The sequence below is a fragment of the Lagopus leucura genome, unplaced genomic scaffold, assembly GCF_019238085.1.
Source record: "Lagopus leucura isolate 7727_CA_CO unplaced genomic scaffold, USGS_WTPT01 Super-Scaffold_100012, whole genome shotgun sequence".
In the NCBI taxonomy this organism is placed as follows: Eukaryota; Metazoa; Chordata; class Aves; order Galliformes; family Phasianidae; genus Lagopus; species Lagopus leucura.
Genome location: NW_024962267.1, coordinates 4,069,421 through 4,093,969, shown reverse-complemented (window position 1 = coordinate 4,093,969; position 24,549 = coordinate 4,069,421). Strand labels below are relative to the sequence as shown.

General features: G+C 34.4%; 1 protein-coding gene across 1 annotated transcript in view; it reads left to right on the top strand.

The window, feature by feature from the left end:
• The window catches only part of SLC25A12 (solute carrier family 25 member 12), a 40,511-nt gene that overhangs the window by 2,445 nt on the left and 13,517 nt on the right, over nt 1-24,549 (top strand). The window contains exons 3-9 of the mRNA XM_042874410.1: nt 3,338-3,480; nt 8,022-8,137; nt 17,496-17,635; nt 18,379-18,525; nt 19,222-19,360; nt 20,677-20,770; nt 21,374-21,489. Coding sequence (XP_042730344.1) covers nt 3,338-3,480; nt 8,022-8,137; nt 17,496-17,635; nt 18,379-18,525; nt 19,222-19,360; nt 20,677-20,770; nt 21,374-21,489 — 895 coding nt within the window. The remainder of the gene's footprint in view (nt 1-3,337; nt 3,481-8,021; nt 8,138-17,495; nt 17,636-18,378; nt 18,526-19,221; nt 19,361-20,676; nt 20,771-21,373; nt 21,490-24,549) is intronic.

Here is a 24,549-nt window from a genome sequence, read left to right as displayed (position 1 = left end):
GAATTATAGAATTATATTTTTACTTTTAGATATTATATTTTTACTTTGATAGATAGTAAGCAAATTTAGTTGCAAACATTAACAAAATCTGAAGAGAGCCCAGTCATTCCAAAACTCGGCTGTAGATTCTGGTTGTGAAATACTCTTAGTGTTGCACACTTAAAGGGTCAGATATGTTGTGCTCTTTCCTGAGGGTGCAGACTTGTTCTGTCAGCTTCAGTTAAAGGGCGAGCATTCCTTCTAAATTTGGCTTCCCTTGGAAATGGATGCAAGGGAAGATGGGAACTCTGGGCTCCTTCGTCATTGACCTTATTCTTAGAGAGCGTACTTAAATTTCCATCTATTCATACATATCTTCCAATACAATCATGCCAACTTCTCTGTCAAAGTTTAAGGTATTTATTAATGGATGTTTGACTTTTACCTTTCTCTTAGAATTTCTGAAGCTTGGCTGAATGCAAATGAAACCTGTTCAGTGAAGTGGAGAAATAATCATGATAGCATTTTCAAATTTTCATACAGGAAGCATTCCCCCCACCTTCCTTAAAAACGTCCTGAATGCTCAGAACTGAGACTAATCATACTAAAAATAATATATTGAGAATACTGCAGAACTCTTTTGTTTTGGAACTTCTTTCTCCTCTGCCCTGATAGAATTGTTGGGAGAGAAATCCCTTTAAACTGAAAGCAAACCTATTTTTCAAACTGTGCATCGCTTGTAGAAGTGTGGTGATACCTCATACGATGTGGTACAAATAGAGTTTTTGTGTGTTTGTATTTTGTGATGAGGTTTACAAAAAGATCATGCAAACTCACTGTGTGCCTGAGGCAGTCCATAAATGTACAGTAAGATTAAAAAATGTATACATAAATAAACAGTAATCTAATTCAAACCTGAGGAAAAGAGAAATTTAATTAGTGTGTCATATTTTACATGCAGTTTAAAGTTAACAATGGCCTTGGCTAATTGCAAAAGATATGTAAGCTGTATGGTGAAAATGTCACTTGAGGACAGATCTTATAAGTACGTGCCAAAAGGGAATAGCCTAGCTACTTTGTCAGGCCTTAATTTATTGGCTTATGGCCACGCTCTTTCCAAATACCATGACCTTCTCGTATGGAGCTGAAATGTATCTGTCCTTTGATTATTTTAGTCTCAAAATTTTTAACAAAATTTCCCCTACACCTAACTCTAAGAATCCATTATGTGTGATATACTCAGGTATGTTGGTGCTTGAATTTAAGAAGACAATGGCGTTTGGATTTTTTATTATCTTTGTAACACCCTCATTTGTCACGCAGTTGAATTCTGTTGTCCTTAAGGATGTGTTCAATGCTCTTCATATTCTGTGGTCCTTTGTTTATAAAACTTCATTCAGATTACGTGTGTTGCAGCAGAGCTGTACTTCATAACGTGCTTTTTAGTCATATCAATATAAGGCTGTATGGGAACTGTGGAATCACAGCTTGAGCCTCTGATTGACCACCTGAGGCAAGCCATGAGTCAGCCACAGGAGCACAGGTGAAGGCAATTCAGCTGTGCTACCGGAAGGGATGGAGCCTGGCTCTACCTCTCCCAGACCCATTTAAGTGCTGACTGCCACTGAGGAAGGATCTCTTCTGGAGGTGGCTGCTTGTGGAGAATATTACAAGCCTACAACATCAGTAAGCACTTTCCATTTATTATCCTCCTGTTGCGTTAAAAAGTTATCTAACTTTCCTGGGTATTTCTTAGTTATAACATCTATATATTCATTGATTATACAAAAGCTGAGAAGAGAACTTTTCTAAGCTGTTACATTGAAGCCATGTTTTCATTTTGTTGGTAGCAGCGCTGAATTGCAGGACTTGTGTCCATTGCGAGTGAAATTGTTTACTGTAGTCTTGCGAAAATCTGTTGTCACTACTATGTGGTGCAGTAGAGATGAGGAGTTGTGGAAAAGATGTGGGAAGCTAAGGGAGATGCCTGAGGGGATGTTGGTGCTGATACTCCATGCTGAAACATCCTGGCAGAATGTGGTAAAAGGAGCATATGAGACACAAGTGATCTTCTTTATCCTAACAGAATGTTACAGCTTACCAGGTATGTTGTACAGGTGGCATTGTCATTCCTGTGAGTTTCTCGCAGGAGCTGTTTTTTGTTACTCTTTCACAAAAACCTGTTTGTTACTCTTTCACTAAAACCTGTCTCACCTGAGCCAAGATGTAATAGTGTGTAATGGAAGTGCTACAGATGATGGATAAGGCCTTAGATTGAAGTTCAGATTTCCTCACATGAATGTTGCACTAGCTGAGGGAAATGGAGTGGGCATTGTCTTTTCTGCAGAGAGCTCATAGGCTGACATCTTTCAATGGCTGGAGCCTAAAAACATTTGTACATACTGCATTTGTACAAACAAACTGAAAGCCAGTACTTCCATTTCACATTAATATTCTCATGAAACAACTGTGAGATTTTGTAACTTATTGTTTCTCTGAAGGAACCCGTTTCTATGTGTATGTGTGAAGATTTGCATTCTGTGTACAAGTGGACTGACAGTACAGGAGGAAAAGGATTTAAAGCTATTAAATAAGCTTGTTTACGGGTTTTGTGAGCAAATATGCTTAGAAAAATTCAGTCAATGAAATGCATTTGATCACGGTAAGTTAGTGAACTAGAAATCTTTTATGAGCTACTTTTCTATGTTCTAGTATGTCGACAGTTTAATTTTACAATCTGAATACTTAAGTTTTGTATCTAGGCTTAGTGTTTATCATAAATAGAAAAAAATTTTCTGCAACAGTTTTGCCATCTTGAATTAATTTTTATACATGATCAGTGAGGTTTTTTTTTATGTAAGCGAGAAATGCCAGAGCTGTTCATTTCTGGACAAACATAAATCTGAAAAACTATTTCTCACAAAAGGAGATAACAGTTTGATAAGTATGTACAGTAATTATGAGTGATTAGTATCAATTAATTAGAAGATATGTTGTACTAGAAACTTTGAGAGGAATTTTGTGCTCTGTTTTCACAGTGCAACTGCAAATGAAAAAGCTGTAGTTGTAAATTTGTGCAATTACCTGACCATTTATAAAAATGTTTGGGTGTTGTTTGTTTTTTTTTTTTTCTCAAGGTAGTGATCATGATGTGGATACATTATTCCACAGGGACAACATGGACAGCTAGTATTGCAGTGCAATTGCATGTTTTAACCATATCCTTTAATTTCAGAGCAGGTGCATGCAGTTGCAGTATTTGAGTGATAATCATAAAGATGCTGATTTGGTAATCACCGGTAATTAATGTCTAGATGGATTAATTGTTATATGGTTTGGTTTTTTGTTATCTCTCTAGTATGCCAGTGTTGAGAAAGATGGAGAGCATTACATGACCCCAGAAGATTTTGTGCAGAAATACTTAGGACTTCATACAGATCCACGTTACAATCCTAAAACAGTACAGCTGTTGGCTGGAGTGGCAGATCAAACTAAAGATGGGTGAGAATTTTGTTTTCCATTAGAAGCCTGTAATGTGTTGATAAATGTTTCTTTGGTAATTTCATCTTCCAAAATGCACTCTTGATTTCATTGTTCTTCAAGCTTAGTTAAATTATTTTTTTTTTCCTCAAATGCAGTAGACTACATTTGTGGAACTTGAGGGGGAAAAAGAGACAATGGTTAACACTTTTAAATGAGATTTGGCAGTTACTGCAAATGCAGAGGAAGATACACTGTAAATCAGTTTAATGCAGTGTGACTGCTTTGCAAAAGTTGTTTTCTTTCTGTGTACTCACATCCATGACTGGATACTAAGAGTCCTTAGTACGCACAATTATACATGGAAATGTGGAGAAGGAGCACAATTCGCATCAAACAACTGAGGGCTTTTTTTAGTGTGTGTGGTTTTTTTTTTTGGTTTTTTTTTTTTAGTGTTTGCCTAATCCAGATGAGATCACACCACATAAAGCTTTTCTGGCATTGCTTATAGGTGATGTTAGTTGCTTTTAGACTTCTTTCTGAAACTAACATATTAAATGTCCATTCTAGTGAGGTAGTACCCTCTCACCTATTGGTCTTTCGAAAAAGAGTTTTCTTTCGTTGTGTGCAAGCATGGGCATTTTTAAAGTGAAGAGATCAAGATGAATCAGAGAAGTCAAAACTGCAGAAAGAAGGGGGTGCATTATAGGGAAGAGATAGAAAGTTGCTGTTAAAATAAAGTGTGTAAATAGATGTCATATTCATTTGAAAGTCCCTTAACTTCCTTGGCTTTATGAGTCTGAACTAGACCCTTGACATCACTTAAATGTTTTTGTTTTTCTCTATTTTGTTTAAGAACACTTTATTAGTTTGCACAGCATCCTGAGCAACTTGCACAGTCTCTGTGCTTTACAAACAGAATTTTATATGCTGCATATATTTTATAGTAAGTGACAACTCTAAGATCTCCTTTTTGATGTAATGTTACTTGATAGCTTCCAAAAATAAAACTGCAGCATTTTGATAAATGTGATATATATACATATGTTTGATAAATCCAAATAACTTGTCTCACTGCTTGTAATGCGTGGCAGTAGTTTGTTGTGTTGTTTCAGATTGAAGATTGATTCAGATTCAGACACTTTAAAAATGCAGATTAAAAATGTACACATCTGTTGAAATAATACTCTAACTGATGACTGCTAAACCAACATGTTGAGTACCTTGTTTCTCTGAAAGCTGTTGATTGTCTTTTAGGGTGTACAGTTCTTCAGAAAACATTATATAAAAGGACCTTTCTTACAGTAAGAAGTCAGTAATTTTTTTCTTATTGCTACAACAGAACTTGACAATGAGACTTCGGTGTTTTTTTGTTACTGTTCCCTCTGTGAATATAAGCTTTTCTTAGGTGCCTTTTTTTAGTCTGGGTAATGTTGGAAGCGAGGTAATCAGATATGGGTAAGTGTGCTCCATCTGCTTCTATGTGGAAGCATTGAACTTACACCTGTTGATACTTGCTGAAATGTATTCTCTTAAGTGTTTTAATCTGTATTTCTCTACTCGTTAATTCATGTGAAGAGGGCTATACCCACATCATCATTGGTTTACTTGTTTTTGCATTTGCATTATTACTTCTAGTAATTCCTATTATTCCTTCCTGTAATATGCCAAAATCCTGCATCATCAGTACAGAGAATTTAATCTGTAGCATTGATAGTTATTGTAGTCTTTTGCTGACTTCAAGTAGTACACTGCATCCTTCCAAGGTGTTAAAAATTAATTTATAAAGTCCAAAGAAGTATCACTATTCTTATTCCATACAGACATTTGTAAATCAAAAGACAGCCCAAGGTCACACAGCAAGTAATTGAGAAGCTTTGGTCCTGTTATGAAATTTCATTCCTGTGTCAGTTTTCAAAATCTGCCAGGCTTGCCTGATGAGCTAACTCTAAATTAGAGTTGTCTGTTGTCTGTTAAATGCAGTGGAATTTCACTGATGCTGCTATTAAGCATTCCTGTATCACAGATTGCTGGCACTACTTTTAAAATTAGGGTACGTATCCTTTATTAATAATGTACTCTTATACAAATGTGTGTCAAAGCCACCTTCTCAGTAACAGAAGTCCTATCTAATATTGTAAATATTCAGATTTTAAAATTAAAAAACCCTTTCTTCTGTCTTTGAACCTGCAGAATTTCAGTAGTCGTTTCAGATTCTGCATTTTGGTTGCCTATTTCTGGCTACTCTGCCTATCAGCATATCATTCTTAGAGTTTGAAAGTGTGTTCTTCAGTGAAATGAAGAAAGAGCCAATGTTTCACTTCATGGACAGTCACAACAAGGATATATGTTATGTCCAAAAGCTGTGTTGTGTGGATAAAGAGTAAGAAGTTGTGGTAGGAAACAAGGAAAGACAGAATAACTGTAAACATGTAGCTTACTTTGTGTGCTTTTGGAGAGTGACAGTGCAGAAGAAATAAGAGAATGGAATTTTTTAAAAATGATACCAATAAAATGAGAGTACAGCAGGTTCACAGCATAATGTTTAAGTAGTGTTTGGTTGGGAAGCTCATTTGTTCCATTTAATCTACCTCTTATTTCCACCCTGATAATGGTGGATTGCTCAAAATATTCCTGCTTTTAGATGTTGCAAGCTGAATATATAGAATATATGGAAGGGAAGTTGAATGTGTCTATCTCCTTTTGCTGTAGGCACTGTTGAAGGGAGCTCTCTGGAGAACAATTTCTTTCAGGTTCAGGCTTCTACAAGAATGAATTCTACAGGGAATCGTCACTTGATTTTTGTCTGTTATAAACCTTCCTGGTTAGGGATTAATGTTAGATTTGTGCTTGTATGTGAGATGTGTTTGGAAATAAGGCATGAAGTTGGCTTTGCATTTGGAAAACCATTTTCTCATCTTTGATTTTATGGATAATGTATGAGAAATTAATAATGTCATTCTATATTTTCCATATCTTAATTCCTTCCAAAGTCACATTTTTTTGTGTTTTCTGTATACTGCATATATGCATGTATGTTAAAATAAATGATCTTGTTCAAGTGTCTCAACTCTACTTTGCGTATATTTTGACAAAGACTATGTAAGCTAACAGATGGTTAGATGTTTTTCCCCTATGAGGATTTTATACGTGTTTAACTGTAAGTGATCTATGTACAAAGCAATAATTATGAGCTAATGATTTTCTGTGAATATTACTAAATGTACTATGAAATTTGTTAAAACAGTTCATTTTATAAATTTGGACATTTATGTACATTTAATGTACCATCTACATGATATCTACTTGTTTTAACAACATCTAACAAAGTAGTACATTTTTATTTAAAAATGTTGAAAATTCTTATTCCCACTGATATTTTATTTGATGTTAAAATGGCTATGCCATCACTTACGTCTGTACTCAGAAGCCTGAAACTGAGTGGAAAATTCTCATCAATCTAGCTGTTGTTTTTAAAACCTAGGGATTTTGCTTGCACTGTTTTGAAAGGCCATGGCATTTGCCCACATTGCATGTCCTTATGGATACCCAGTGCAGTTTTGTTCTTTTGTGCCAACAGGATCATTTATCTTCTGACTTGAGGCTTGTCTTGCTGTAGCTTTTCTTATGTAGGATCCTATCTTTTTTTTTTTTTTTTTCCTACTTGTCACAAACTGTTTCCCTAGAGAAGTTCTTTGTGATTGTCATATCTGTGCATCCATTCAAAGTATGTGTTGAAAACAGTATGTGTTGAAAATGAGGACTTTGGTTTGTATGCAGCGTTCCAGAGATGTCATGAAAGCCCTGTCTGGTGATACGGCTGCTTCCTCATCTCGACTAATAACAGGTCTCCTGATGCATCCTGAGTTTCATTTTTCTGTATGGTGAATGTCTCACATACGCAGCTCATTGTCTTGTGATGAAGTGTTACACTCCAATCCTTAGCTTCCTTGATCATGTCTTAACTGTCCAAACGTTCTTATTTCTTTCTTGTCCTTTCTTTGCTTTATGTGACCTCAAGGTTAATGTAATATTTGAGGTGTAATCTTTAATATAGTAAAATATAACACAGTAAAATATAACTTCATTATGAATATGTTGTTTTAAGAGTATACGTATTGCATAGGATCTTCCTATACTTACATTAAAAGCTATTTCTCGTGAGAAATAAAAAAATTAGTAATATACTGACAGATCCTTGAATTTCATACTGATAGAACTTTTGTAGTTTTTTTTTTTATATATTAATTTTTAAGTGCTATCTGCATAAGTTTATACTTATGAGTTAATAAAGAGTAGGTACTCGCTGAGAATTGGTTATATTTCGTTGTTAGTGGGTATGAAGAATTCCAGTCCTCTTCTGGTACAAGAAAGTGAGCCACATAAAGCTTAAGTAGCTACTCAATTACAACAAACAACTCTTTCTAGTATAGAGTCTTAAATTTTGAGTATTAGATTTTAATTTTAGTAATTGAATCAGAACATTTTTAGAGCATCAAAATGTTATTGATATTGTGTGTAGTCCATTGAAATCTTTATAACTTCTGTATTTTACTTTGTAGGTTGATTTCCTTTCAAGAATTTTCGGCATTTGAATCTGTTTTGTGTACTCCAGATGCAATATTCATTGTTGCTTTTCAGTTATTTGACAAGAGTGGCAATGGAGAAGTAACGTTTGGTAAGAATGTCTAAAGAAAAACAGTTTAAGAACGTAGTAATAGTATAAATGCAAGAATAGCTCTCACAGCTAGAAACACATTTTACATAGTGTTTTACTCATTTCCTTAAACAGTTTGCGTGAGTAATTTTTTTCTTCCAAGTTTTACAAGCTTAAGAAATGCATAGTAAAAATATATTTTGTTCTGTCTTTTTGAATCGAGATTTTTCATCTTCGTGGAAGTTCTTAATTCAATGCTGTTTTGTTCAGAATCGTCCTAAGTGAAAGTCTTGTGTCATGAATTTTGATCTCCTTCATTTTGAGGAGTTTTTGTTTGGATTCTCCTCATCTCTTTGAAGAGCTGTTGTTAAATATGGTAAGGGTTCAAAATAAAAATGAAGGAGATCTAATCTTTTGAGTTCTTAGTCTAATATTCCAATTGAGCAGCAGTCTTTAATATAATGAATGTAACTTCTAGCTGGTTAATGTATTATTACAAAATTAGGAAGAAACAATGGTTTTTAAGTTTTTCTTTTTTTTTCCTCTCAACATATGTTAGTAATTGGACAAAATTATTTAGGCTAACTATAACACTTTATAATGTCACTTAAACATTACAGTTTAAGGAGGACTAGGTTTTGTATTAAAAAAACTTTGTACTTCTATGAAAATTAGATGAATAAATGCTAAGAATTTAATAAAATTAAATGAAAATTTTGTTATTTCTATCCAAAAGAATAAATTGCTCAATAAAGAATATACATACTGTGCTTGGATTTGTAACCACTTGCTGTTTGTACTACTTCGTTTTTATGGAAACTCTTTCAGCTTTGAAAGTAGTTGAAACAAATAATGCATGTGTCTTTGTATGGAAACAAACTGCTTGAGTTATGGCATTTATTAAATTACATGATTAACTGAATTGTCAAATACTAAACCATTTGGACACACGGCATCTTGAATTAACCTAAGGTGGAGTCAGTAAATGTAGACATTAGAAAGCAGACAAACTATTACAGCTGGTGTGACTGTGTTAATGATGGTGTCTTTAATAATCTCACTAAATGAGGATTATGTATTTTGCAGCTGATGCAAACACACTTGAAATAGTTGATTCTGTAAAACACCAGAAAACAATTCAGGTGGTACACAGATGTCTCAGTCAGACTGATTGTTACTTTCATTGTTTCATTGTTACATTAAAACTAGAAGAACAATACAAGCAAGAGAAACTAAAGCAATTACACATTCTTTTTTCCATGCCTTTCTCATATGACTGATATACCTTGAATAGCAAACTTGTTAGTGAATTTAAGATTTGCTAATGATCTCATTTTAGCAAAATTTTATTTAAATTACATTTAATTGTAAGTTGTATCATATCAGAAGTACTTAATACTTTTGTAGCTCCTTTGCATTTGCATTTTGTATGTTGTTGGTAAAATGGGCTACTTATCTTTACTTTGTAGGGGTACTGTGCAAATTAATGTGTGTAAGAAAAGTACAAATGATGATATATGACATTTGGTAACTCTGCAATTTATTAATTGATCTTGTCTCCTTCAGAGACTGTTTCTTGAATGTGACCTGCACTCTTTCATTTTCACACCACATCAACAGAAGGGCATGGAGTTTAATTTCATGTAAAAACAGGAGAATATATAAAATTAGGATTTTCCCAAGTCTTTGGAGGAAGGTGTTTCACCTTGATCATGACACACTGCTCATTTTCTTCAAAGAATCTTTTCCAGTGGCTGAGAAGGAAGGAAACACTTGATCTCTTCAGTTAGTAGACTGTGCATTCCATGCAGGTCTGAATAAGTAAAGATAATTATAGATAAACATTATTACACTGTCAAATATAACATACTCACTGTATACATCTCTATAAATTAAGGATTCTACATATTAACATCTAAAAGTCATAGTAAAATATTAGAAATATACTCCAATTAGTGTATTAGCTAATTAGTGTGGAAATTGCACGTCATCTCATATTGGTAGGTAATTTATCTGGTCTACAGATAAACCACATTGATTACAGGAGCAAACATGAGTCAGGATTTTCTATCTCAGGTGCAGTGCTTTGGGAATGTGACTGTACTGATGCTGAAGCTAACTCAAATCAGCATGTCTTGCTGTAATTGAGATGGATTTATTGAAGTTTTTCTTCACTGTGCTTTTAGAGGAAGGAGTGGAAGTGTTGGACAGTGGAACACAGGATTGGGGTGGGTCTGCTAGGCCAGTAACTTGAACCAATACTGGCCTTGCTGGACGTGAGATAATGTTGATGTATTTAAGCTAGGCTCAAACCAAAACGCTAGAGGAAAAAAGCCACACTGGCTCCAATCCCATATTAAAGACTACTTCTGCACTCAAGCTGGCCATATTCCCAAATCATTTCAGTATGACTATATGGCATTTTCAAAAATTATCCTAACCTATTCAAATTTTTCACTTATCTGGAGGGAGTTAAGTGTTTGTTGATTCTTTAGATCTGGCTGTATGTTATAAAGTTGTTCCAGGGAGATTCCCATCTACTTTATAGGATTTAGTTAGTGACAGGCTGTACTTCAGCACTTAATCTTCTTGCAGTTCTCTTTACCCTCAATCTGTGATTTGTCTCTGCAGAAGTCTGCTTTCCAGCTCTCCAGTGAGGAGCCATTATATAACATACATTACAAAATAACTTGTGTCTTTTGAGTTGAAAAATTGAAAAGAGCAAATAATTTTTTATCCTTTAGAAAATGTTTGAGAGAAATATGTGTCAGCTATGTGGCATGGCACTAATCATTGTCTTTGTCAATGCAATATAGTGTTAATTCAATTCATACTGTTGAATTGAGATGCTTTTTGTGTGCTGAATTTGATGCTTGGATGTACTCTACTTTCTTATTGCTTTGGAATATTTTTCCTGGAGTTTTTGACATCCTGAGGTCTATGACTAACTGCCACAGGTGTGCTGGTAGTATATTGCAGTTTTTCTTTTAAGATCTGTTGCAAGAAAATTGAATTAGACCTACTTCATATGAGCAAACTTGTTGCACCGTGTGTTCAGTATTTTTTTACATATTCCAGCTACAATGATCCACTTATCAGCTTGCTGAATGAAAGATGATAAAATGGCTATTTTAATAACCTAGTGATACTAATGGTGCTGTAATTCAAATTAACTTTTTAATCATGAAGAAATGGGGGAAAAAAAAATCATGATGAAAAGTTTGCACGTCTTAGTAAAAGACTCCTATGTTAATATTTTATGGGAAATGTGTTGATGATCCCTTACAATATTGCTTTGATCATAAAATATTTAAAAGATAACAGCCAGGACAGATGAAGTGTTATTTTATTCCCCATGTATTATCTTTCTAGTTTTAGTTCCTGTAGCCAGAAAAGAAGAATCATTCTGTTATTTTGTTCATGGGGTGTAACTGGCCAAGCTATTTGACATGAGTGAAATATCTAAAAGCAGATCATGAAGTTAGTGCTGTTCCACTAAGGAAGAGCTGTAAAGGAATTTTGACCTGAATTGAGGCTAGAGCAAGTCTTCACATGAAATCTGTTCAAGTTACTTGGAGATGTTCTGCACTGTGACAGATGGTACTTGCTGCAAAAAAGGCAAGTATAACTATCACAGAATTTTCTACCCAGAAATGCTTTTTCTAAATGGAAATAAAATAATTCTTTATATTTTATCCTTTGGACAAACCATACAGTGATCAGAACTGTATGAGTTCTAATTGGAATATACAATTTCAAGGCTTGTTGCAGAGTAGAGTCACTGCAAAGAAAGCCATTCTCTGATAAACTGGAGCATTTTGGAGATGGTTTTTCATTTAAATACCTATGCTGAAGTGGATAGATAAATAGAGCTAAAGCAGTGAGATTTGGAAACAATTTTACTACCTTCATGATTATTCTGTATTCAGAGTTTTAAAATTATTTTTTAGAAAAATGGAAAGTATTTATGAAACCAAATATAAGGCTTTAAAAAATATCCTGCAGCTCAACATAACGTTAAAAATATTATGTAGAACATAATGGCTCTTCTTCCAAGACACGGGGAGTAAAGGGATTGGGTAACTATTACTGCAACTACATAAAGATTACAGTACCAATGAACTGAAATAAGCATCGATATAATGAAATTGTTTCAGATGTTGAGTGTAGCATGGTACTGAAATCTCATCCATCTATTTTCTTAAAATAATTATTTGCCAACAAACTTTAATCTGGGAAAGAAAGATTCCGATTTCCTTTAAACAGTACATGGTAGACATGAAGAAGGTGAGTGACAAGAATAAGAGAAAGGAGTTGAATGTATGCTGTTGTAAGTCTCTGCTTTTGAGGGTTATTTTTCAGGAAATACAGATCACTCCTAGTAGTCACTCTCCCGTTTCCAAAAGAGCTGCTAGATTGAAAATGCTAGGATTTGAAGATGATCTTAAGAGTTCTGCCTTGCGAAATATTGTTTGCAACCATAAAGGCTGGTAACTTTTAGAAGCATAGACAGAAAGATCACATGACTGTGTATCTGAAGGTGTAAGAAAAACACTATGTTCTTTCCAGGTGTGCAGTAATATAAAGCTGCAATTGACTTCCTCTTTGCCATATGTTAGTTGCCTGTTTTCAAGCTGCCTTTTGCTTATTACATTCTGACTATGTAGGATACAGTGATGTTTTTCTTCTCTCTGTGCTGTCTTTTTGTTCATTTGCTTTTGTTTTATGATTCTTTTTGATTTAAGCCACAGTTTCAAGCACTTTGGAGCAGTGTTTAATGGACGACTTCCCTATTTTTTATAATAATAAAGGGCTTAAGAACACAAAGAGATCTCAAACGTTTTCCATAGTATTAAGTTCAAAATCAGAGTTCAGCAAGAGGGAACTGAAAAGAAATTTCAGTATATATAATATATATAAAAAATTATATATATATATATCATATAATAACATATATATAATGTATATAATATTAAATACATATATAATATATATTATTTATATATTATATATATAATATATATAATAACATAAGAATTACATATAGAGACCATTTGTTATTATGGCTGTCACTAATCTTGAGCAGAATCACTGTTGTAGTCTTTAAAAGTAAGAGTAGAAATGCAAGGCAACTATTTCTATTTTAGTTTTCTCATTTGTCTTGCCACTTGTCTTTTTCTCTGTATTCATATTTGGATCACTGTTAGTGTACGTCCGCTGCAAAGCTCACGATAAAAGTCCTTTTATCTGTAATTATGCTGAAAATGAAAATACATGAAATTTGCTGTTAGTAGGAATAGTGATTAGCAGCATAGAAAACATTAAATGCGCAGTGCACACTGAGGCTGAGATTCATACAAATGAGGCCACAGGTGACTGAGCAGACGTTTAAAAACAACCTCTTAAACAACAAACTTATGGCATATTTATGCTAGTGTTTAAAAGTGCCTTGTTTATATTTGTGTGTCTAACAAGTGTGAAGAATGTTGTCTCAGTTATGAGAGAGAATGGCAAAAAGGCTGATTGCATTGGAATTTTGAGATTTTCCCTCTGAATTTTGAAGAGTTTTCTGTAAAAATAACTGATACCACCTCATGGTATATTTGAAGTAGTAAACTCATCCCCACCATGAGTGGGGCCAAAAATGTTTGTCATTCAGGGAGCATGAACTGCATTCAGATGCATTCAGATGTGTGCATTCAGATGTGTGATGCTTTGGTTGTGTTGGTGTTGTGTTACGGTCTTTATCTCATTCTAATCAACAAAATCTCTTGGTGTTTATAACTTACAGTAATCTTTCTCCTCTGAAATTCACTATTGCCTAAGAATGTGTTTTTCTTATATCATCTTTCTGAGCCTGCAAGGTAATGGTATTGATGGGAACTGAGCTGGTTGTGTGTATGCTGCCTGCAGATAGCTGCTCCAGGCATCTATAATTTGTTTAAAATGATTGGGTGGGGAAATTCTGAAGCAATCTTGAGAGAATGCATGTTGCCTTGGAGGTAATGTACTAGTGCACTAGAGTTGTGGGTTTATTGTTCCTGGGGCTGATAGTAATTTGACTATCAGTAAACTGACTCATATGCCTGTCTGAGAAGAAAATGCTTTGCCATAAGCTCAGAAATAAAGTTATCCACTCAGTAGGAAAGCATTCCGCTGCAGAAAGATGAGCAAAGTGTAGGAGAAGGCATTAGCAAATGAGCAACGTGCATTAACTGGGGCAGTGAACGCATTCTGTTAAATGTCATACTAAAATGAAAGGAGGTAAAAACAATTTGGTTTTTTGCCCCCTGGAAATTAGCTGTGATGAAATTTTGAAGGAATTGTAGTCTATCTTAATTTAGAATCATTATTGAGTTTTGACTGAGTTTAAAAAAAAAAAAAAAGGAGGAAAAGCAATACCTATATTTTAATGTTATTTAGATAACACTTTCTTTGTTATCATTACTTTGTACTGTGGAAAAAAAAATAGTTAAAAATCAGATATTTGATCCTAATTCAAAGTGGTGAAAGTGTAGGTCATGATCACATTATATATGATCCCTGAAACATGATTGTCCTTTTGTAGCTTTTCTCCTCATGGAGTTGTTAGTAATAGTGGTGAGTATTTACTCTGAAATAATAGAAAAGCCAACAGAATTGGATTAAGGAAGATGTTCTTGATATATTATGAAGAAAGCATTACTACCCTTGGGTAGAAAGTTAGTAAGTCTTAGTGATTATCTGGAGATGCTTGAGAATCCCAAACGGCTTCAGTAAACTTTATTTAGAGTTTCAACAGTTCTAATTCTGTCAATTATTTGCAACTGATTTATTTATAACTGATAGATGCTTTTGCTTCTGCTACTCAAATATTTCATAAACAAAGGTAACTTGAGGATAAGCATTAGGTACAGCCCATGTATTTAAACTCACGTTACCATAACAACAGGTACACATTGCTGATTGTCAGTTACTGTTAAGTGACAAAAAGTGTTTCAATATTCAGAGAAGCCGAAGTATGATTTGGATACCAATTTGTAAAGCTTGTTGGTTGATGCACTCAATTATTAAATATAGATTTATTAATCTGTTTACCAGTATTATTTTTATGTGGTGAAGGATCTCAACTTGTGACGTCTTGATGACAAATTATAAATGTTTTTGGAAGGAAAACCAATAGTGTTGGAAGCTAATCCTCAGTGGCTGAAGTCATATACAATTAAATGCTAGAGTGAGAGTTATGGAAAGACCAGCTGCTTCAGTCTCAGTAAAAATCATTGGAAGTTTTGTCTATGTGAACACATATGAATAATTTCATGTCAGAAAAAAAACCGAGACTTTTTTTCCTAACCATTCTCTAACACTGTGAAATAATTGCTGGTGTTAGATAATACAATTTAAATTTTCTGGTTCTTCAATATGTTTCCCTTAGTCATTAGTAGAAGACCTTACAGAGACAGTCAGTTTTACAGATGTTTAGTTTCTAGCAGACACTGTGCTTGTACACTGGTGGCCAAGCCAATAGATCCAATTAAGCAGACCAGTCTTGTGCTCCCTTTACAGTTCAGTGCCATTTTGCACGTTTAACCATGAGTTACATTGATCTATTTGTAGTACTCAAGTTAGTTTGGCCAGAAACCAGAGTGAATCAATGGTAGGTGGCGAATTTAACTTTACCTCTCCTGGTTTCTGTAGCAATGGCGAGTAAATCTACTACAGACAAAACTTTCAAAGGAAATGTGGCAAAGTGATATAATTTAGTGGTATGAATGTGTTGCTTTATCTTATTTTCTTAGCCCTCACTTAGTATATCAGTGAGTAGATATGAATGGGCAATTGAAAGTAGTCAAGTTTTTTTCAAGTTTCCTGCTTACCTGAACACCTCATTTAGCCTAGCTTGCATTGAAAACTGGTTTAAATTGCAGTTCTTCAACTATCGTCTGTGTTAGACCTTTAGGTAAGGGCTAAATTACAGTTAAATCGTTCAATAGCCATAGTCTGCCCTTTAAATAGGTAATCTCAAACTATCTGTGAAGCAAGTGATCTAGGGAAAGAATCCTACTGTGTGTTCTCATTCTGAAACATATTTGTTCTAAAGATTTCCTTTCCTTTTCTTGCTGAAAATATACAACCATAGAGTGATTTGCTCACTGCTAGAATAGCTACAGATCTGAAAGGGTGTACGAATCGAGCAGTCCTATAGCACAGAGAAAGCAACACTGCAAGCAAATTAGTCTTGATAGAAGGATAAAATGACATTAAAGTCCTTCTGATTACATTTTGTCTTTTGACAGAACTGTTTCAGAATAGTAGTTCCACAGAATGCCTTTAATATGTCTGATTAACAGATACACTGATGCAGTGTTGAGCAAATATTCTAAACTTATAAAAAAATAGATGTGTTTTCAGCAAAATGATGTGTATTCTGTTTTAAATTTGAGCTATATGACACAATTTAATTTGGCAGTTAGCAGGTTTGAGATTAGTTGATGAAAGCTAACATTAATTCAAGTACTTCAAAGTAGATTTTGAAAAGAGTTTGCATGGTATGGATAGATGTCCAGTTGTACTTTTACTTTTTTTACTGTTTTGTACTGTTTATTTGGTCAGATAATCAGCACAAAACCCACGCTTGTATTGCAGAGTGACAATGCTGAGTATGAATAAATGAAACTTTTTTTTTAGGCGAGGGTTTTGACTTTGGCTATGTTAGGTCTTTTATTTCAGTTGTACAGTGTACATATAAAGAATTCCATATCTTGAAAGGAGAGCTTTTTTTCCTTCATTTATATGAGGACATCTCTATCTTCACTTGTCTTAAAACATTTTAATAACAGAGACTACCAATTATGCTTTATAGGATTCGATTTTTTTTATAAATCCTTATCAAAAGCTTTTAATAAGGCGCTTTCTGCTGAGCTAATAATATGTTTTAGGTGGTATTTCTTATACCTATCTTCAATAGACACGTTCAGACTGTATGATTGTAATAATCAAGTTTCAGTCAAACCATACTTAGTATGACAGATATTCTGTGAGATTGTAATGCAGGTATTTGTGCCCTTGATAAAGGGCTTAATTTGACTCCTGGCAGAGATGGAGAACCTCTATTGGTTTTTTGTATTGGAATGCAAATTAGCTCTTATTTGTCGTGTACAAGGGAAAAAGATAAATCGCTTCTTAATTAAAACTAGGCAAAACACTCCAAAGCTTTATGCAGTAATACAGAAAGTATCACACTGGATAGCAAATGTGTTCTTATGCAAGTCTGTAAAAGCTCAGTTAGTAACTATTCTCAACAAAACACTTTTTAAACAGCTCCTTAAAACTTAATTTGTTTCCTGGAATGTTTGTATTTACCCCAAATCTCACTTCTTGTTTTTTCCCTTCCTTAAAGCAAATGTCAAAGAAGTGTTTGAACAAACTACTATTCATCATCAAATCCCCTTCAACTGGGACTGTGAATTCATTCGGCTGCATTTTGGACATAACAGAAAGAAGCATCTTAACTATACAGAGTTCACTCAGTTTCTTCAGGTTAGTTATTAACCTTATTTCAGACTACAGCTGAAATCAATTTTAATCTCCAGAAGTAAATTTATATCACTATAAATTTTGGTCTTAGTCTGGTAATGAACACAATTATCTGATACTAATCCTAGCAGCAATGAGCTATTAATTTTCTATATGGGTTCATGAAGGAGTGCTTACTCATTGTCCTTTAGCTTGCATATCATCCTATAAATATGTGGGACTAAGTATTCTGTTTATGAAATAAACCATTTAACTGATTGTTGTAATCTTGTGCAGTTAGAACATTGACTCCCTTTTCTGTTGTAGGAATTTAATAAAAAAAAAACTAACCTCAACCAGAGATTGTGTCCTTAATATAACCAGATGTTGTTAACCATGTAACCCCAATCATATTTAGTCTCAAACTCTGAATCTTTAAGATCAATATCAGGGGAATAAGGGAATGTGTAGCAGCAAGAACATAAGTATGCAAATATTGCTTCTCAATTACTTAGTGAAAGTGAATATTTCCTTGTGATTGAGTAGGGGATGTTCTATGCCAGAGGAATGAATCTGTGCATGGAATGAATAAATATGCAGAATTCTTATTTTATTTGGACTAACCTTCAAGTTTAAATTGCAATTGTCTTGTGATCTGCATGCACAAATGTATTTAGGTGTGCTGTAAGATTATAAACTAAATCAAAATGTTGTGAACAGTGGGTTATAGAATTTGCTAATACACAATTTCTGAATGTTAATCTTAGGAGCTGCAGTCAGAACATGCAAGACAAGCCTTTGCATTGAAGGACAAAAATAAAAGTGGCATGATTACTGGGCTGGACTTCAGTGATGTCATGGTTACCCTTCACTCCCATATGCTGACACCATTTGTGGAAGAAAATTTAGTTTCAGTAAGTGTGAAGAAAAACGTCTTGAGTTCAGGGTTTAATAGCTGTGATGTTTTAAAATGTTAGTGCTTCTCTCCCACTTTTTCTATTCCTATATGTTTATCTCTTTCTCACTGCTAGAAATTATTACCTTCATAGTAGAGTTGGCAGGATGAAACATGGCAACACTTCTCGGTTATGTGGTAGAAAAGTTTGCAGTCTGGTTTAAATGCTTAAAGTGCCATTGGATGCAGTTTGAGTTATCTACTGTGCTTTTGCCTAAAGCAGAGCAAACTATATTTTACACAGAAAGAATACCAATTTTGGGCTAAAGCTTCTGATTTTTAGATTTCGATATAGAACAGACCAGAATGGGTGGTAGACTACTTACAGTTTTGCCCTTTTATGTGTTCTTATATTGTTTTCAGTTTGATGTTTGGAAAATAAGCATGTAGAGTTAGAATGGTTACCGTTATGACTGGCAAGATCGGCAGGTACAGTTTATGAGGTAAAGGATAACTTTATTACAGTTTATGTAAAAAAATATGCCATTATTGGTTCTACTGTTGTATTTCTATTAAAACTAGCTTAAAATTACAGAGGTAGAAAGATATCTTTAATTCTTTCCTTACTTGCCCAAATGAATGTTTCTGTAATTTGTAATAAGACATTGGAAAAAAGGGGCTCAAGGCATTTAACTGTGTAATTTAATTTTTACAGGTAGCTGGTGGGACTGTTTCACATCAGGTCAGCTTCTCCTACTTCAATGCATTTAATGCCCTTTTGAATAACATGGATCTCATTAGGAAGATATACAGTAATATAGCAGGTACAAGAAAAGATATTGAAGTCACAAAAGGTAAAGTATATTTCCTACTTTTTATTAATATTTTAGTTCTGTCCAATTTGTAAGCTGTTGTTGCATACAGGGTAAGACAAGTCAGAGGCTGCATAGCATACAACGTTAGTGCTACTGTAGAAATATTTTAAGGGTCATTTTCATCCTCATGGGTTAGTAATGATTTTCAGGAAGCTCACTAAGAAGAAGAATTGGGACTGTGGTTTGTATGGATATCTGCAAAATGGTACTTCATTGGGGATTTTACCACTCCTTGAAAAAGGTATATTATTGCTTAGAGACAGGAGGTGCCAAGGAAATAAGATAGAAGGAGTTACGTTTGAAAATCCGTTATCAGTGATCTCCATGAGCTTTAGCTCATTTTATCTGCAACTAAATCCTTCTTAGAAAAAAGGTAGAAAAAGATAGAAACTTAGAAAAAAGGTATGAAAAAATTCATAACTTCTTTTGCTGGCCTGAGTGGTTTTACATAGTTTATGTTGACATACAGGACATAGTTAATCCCTGTACCACTGAAAGGTAGACATGAATCAGTCTTGCTGCAGGCATCAGTGGATTTATTTTGTAGACATTTTATGACATATTTTATCTCTGACTTTATTACCTGCATGGACAGGACCAGCCAAGTCTATGTGTGGTAAAAAGCATGCAGAGTTTTTCTTTTTTTTTTTTCTTTTATGTTTGTTTTATGTTCAGATGCTCAGCATACTTTACATCCCTAGAGAAAAGCGTGAAATAACTGTCCTTGTCCTCCAAATAGTGCTAACAAATTACCTGGCTTTTTTTTTTTCCTTGATGTAAATGCATAGACACGTCTTGCCTGGATTTGTGTAGTGAATAAAAGCTACTGAACTGTCATCACTAAAACTTGCTTATTGTAGCTTGCCAATCACGTAATGAACGTGCAATGTTATTTGGATAGATGAACATATAGCTGTGGGGTCACTGAGAGCTAACAGAGAAAAGAAACACAGAATGATGGTGATAAATGAGTTAGTTGCCCTTAAAGCTATGGATAATGGATAATTATTCTGTTCATTTTGCAAAACTTCAGAAAAAAAATCATAAATTTTGTGTGTGATGTTATCAGTGTTGCTGATGTGAGGATGTATTGAATCATACTTGCTCTATGTTTCAAAGATCTCTTTCAAGATAAGTCTTCCTAAAGTTATCTTTCCTTCTGAATTATGGATTTTGCTTCTTGATGATAGTTTTCATTCTTTTATGATATTTAAGTTATTTGTTAGATTTGTCCATAAAGATGAAATTTGACAAATAACACAATTGCTTTATTTCTCCTTCCCTTTTAAATCCAGAGGAATTTACCCAGTCTGCAATACGATTTGGACAAGTTACACCGTTGGAAATAGATATTCTTTACCAACTTACAGGTTTATACAGCGTTACTGGGTAACTTATGATAATCAATTTTATCATTTTACAACCGTATTGCTGTTTTCTATGCACAATCTACTCAATTTTAAAATTTGTGTGTTCTGTTCATTACAGTTTATTCATTGTAAAATGGCTGGTGTATGCAGATATTTTCTAAGTGAACCCTGTATATCAAGCACAATTATTGATTGTTGTATTGTAGATTTAAATATAAAAAGCAAAATTACATTATGGTAATCCCAGAAGGCTATAATTCTCCATTATTCTTAACTCTACTGATGTTTCCCATAGTTGTTAGCATGTGAACTCTTGGGGAGGGATACCTATAAATGGTTTAAGTTGTGAATTACATCCTTTATTAGTAGTAATCAAGAACTCCCTTCTGAATAACCTGAGATCCCTTGACAGCTACAAGAAGGGAATGCTCTTCTAACTCCAAGAATTCTTTATTGCAGAATAGCAGAACTCTTAGACATGCATTTAAATATGACAAGTGTTTTTTTTTTTTTTTTTTTTTAAACTCAAGATGTATTCTGTGAGATGCTGCTGAGAATACTGTATTGAATATGTTTGATATTTTAACTAACACTAATTTACTTCCCTCTGCCTTGTGTTAAGGCGATTAACTTTGGCAGATATTGAGAGAGTAGCACCACTAGCTGAGGGTGCATTACCTTACAACTTGGCAGAACTTCAGAGGCAGGTAGGTAAAAGTGGTATATACAGGCAGAATTGCTGAAATAAAGTGACTCTTTAAGTGTGCATGCATATGAAAAGTAAAAAAAAACACTTTAAACAGATTCCTAACAAATGGGTCATGTTGTATGTGTATTGCTATATAGAATTAGGGCAGTATTCACTAGGCAATTCCCTCTGCAACCCTGGATTCACTAACCTCATTTAAGGGTTGGCAGCCAAAAGTGTAGCATCTCTACTTGGAGATTGCTTCTTTTTGGAATTTCCAACAAGCCCTGATCCTTGGAAACGGGTGAGCTATTCCTTTTTTTGTACTGGATTGTGACCACTACTTTTCTTGGGTGATCAGAAACTAGTTAAAGGCAACTATATCTACTGCCCCCTGTTGTTACAATAAGTTTGTTCTTTTCCAATTCACTTATACACGTTACAATGAAGTTCCTTTAAGTGATTGTGTCCACTGGAATATCTAGAATCTGTATCAATGATAAGAAAAAGTTAGTTCAACTGTTATGGTTGAAAAATTCTCCTAAGTGGAATATAGCAAATATTCAACACATGAATGTCACTCTGTTTATTCTTGTGTCAGGTGGATTTGGTCATTCAGTTGTGTTTCAAGCAAATTGGTCTGAAACTATGTCTGATCCATTTGTAATGTTGCTGCTCTGTTGTCCTTGGGGAATTAGATAAGGTGAAATAAGCACTCAAAAACCTGCTTGATCTAATCTTCCTAGTCCAGTAATAGGACAAGGGGCAAAAGAGGATAGATTTAGATTAGTTGTAAGGAGAAACTTATTTATTCAGAGGGCAGTGAGGTCCTGGCACAGCTGCCCAGAGGAGCTGTGGGTGCCCCATCCCTGGAGGTGCTCAAGGCCAGGTTGGATGGGGCCGTGGGCAGCCTGAGCGGGTGGGGGCAACCAGCCTGCAGCAGGGGGTAGGATTGGGTGGGCTGCAAGGTCCCTTCTACCCCCAGCCATTCTGTGTACTCCTAAAGCAAGAATGGTGGAATGAGTTGATTCAGAAATGTGTATGCAATATTGTCCAGGCTAACGAGAAGTATTTTTGCTGGTTTCATAATTGCATTCGTAACAGTCATCTTTGGTTTTAATTAATGCTTTCTGTAGCGCTCAGCTTTCTGAGTAAACCATTATGAAACAAAATACTTAGCTTATTTTACTTTACACCTCAGAATTACCTTTGTAGCTTAACACTGTTACAAAATGAGCTCACTGAAAAAAGCTTCACTCATCACTAGAACATACTCTTTTAATGTGCTTGGAGTAATACTGCATGCTTTAACCCTACTCTACATTCTGTATTAAGAGAGCTCAGCAAGAAGGAAGCAATTTTGTTTTCTCTCTTTTGTAAGGAATAGTCTTTTACTGGACCATATGCTAAGTGAACCTATTATTGCCTAATTAAACATTACTGATAGATACAATGAAAAAGGTTTGTTAGTGGTAGAGATAATATAATTCCTGTGAGGTCCATCTGTTCCTGGAAAATGAAAACACTTCTCTAGTAGCATTTATAGCATTTATATGGCTTTAAAATCCCTTCAAAAGGAAAACTTAATTTTTTACATAAACTTACTCTGTCTTTGTGGGTTTAGTGGAAATGGAAAGTAGCTGGCTTTCAACCATGTTTACTTTATTGTCAGTTTTTTTCGTTGTGTAAGATTTTCTTAAAGCCTGCAAGTGAATGTCCTTCAGGGATGACAGATACAGTAATTTTCTGTTTATAAATGTTAATGATTTGAAAGCTATAGCATTAATTACATTCATTTGCATATCCATCTGAACACACAAGTGAACTACAAACTTTGCTTATTAAATAATATAAAAAGTGACAATTCACAAAGAATTTGATTTTTAACATCTAGTGATGTATTCATTAGGATTTATGCTAGAATGTAGTGATTGGATTTTGATAAGAGCTCTGTAGAGCTTTGAGTAAAAGGAATAACCTTAAAAAAGCTAAGAGGAACTAAGTGTGATAATATAGAACAAAAACTCTGTGGAATGAAGAACCTGTGCTGTTTCAGAGTCTTTCAGTGTGTTCTTGTTGCACGTGTCTTTTATTTAAATGGATCAAAAGATCTTTCTGTATTTTGCAGGGTTTTTTTTCTTTTCTTGTGACTATCCTCTTTTTATTGTTATTAAAATTGGGAAAGCTTGAAGTTTTCAGAATAGTGACTGAACTCTTCAGATTTGTTGCTTCTCTTTGCTTGTAGAGGCAAATCATTTGATCTTTGCTTATTTTTCTTTTTTTAATAAACTGTTCCACACGTACAGTTTATACTTCTTGTGACCCAGAATTTTTCTGTTCAGCTGTATTTTTGAAGAAGAAAATGCCTTTTATGGAGGGAAATGATACCTGCTTTTTTTTTTGTAGAAAATTCGTAGAAAATACTGTTGTTATTTTTTTTCTTTTTTACAAACAAGGATCCCATCTCATAGACCTTTGTTCTTCCTTGTGTGCATACTGTGTAACATCACATGATAAGTGCAGGGTTTTGCACATCCAGTGTAATGCCAGGATAAGCAGGGTTGCTTACGCTGAGGTATGTTGTGCCCTGCTGTGGGTGTTCCACGATTCAGAGCTTTAGTAAGCCCAGTGTAAATGTTAGCAGTGAAACATCCTTGTGATGTTCTTTGTAGAGAATTAATAACGTGCATCAGAGCAAAGCGCTCCGTAGTGTTCTGAGGTCTGTGTAAATCCCAGCTCTGCATTCACAAGTGCATCTGCAAATGATACAGGTTGTCTGTAAGTAACAAAGGAGGCTACTGTTGGGAGATGTGCTTTGGTATCTGCTTTACTGTGGATTTTAACTTCTAGTATTTTGGTCACCTATTACCTACATAGTATAAATTCTTTTTCAATAACTTTAGTTATGTTGGGAAATAAACTTGGCGTACTTTACTGTGCAAGTTTATGAATCTTTACGTCTTGTGTATCAGCTTATCTTTATTGCCTTATATGTAATAAACATCTAATAAGTTGATTTTGAGTCTCTGCAAATATTTTGTGTAGACTTGGTTTTCATTTAAAACCCTAACGTTTATTATCATATATATGATTGAAGTGAGCGAGGTCAT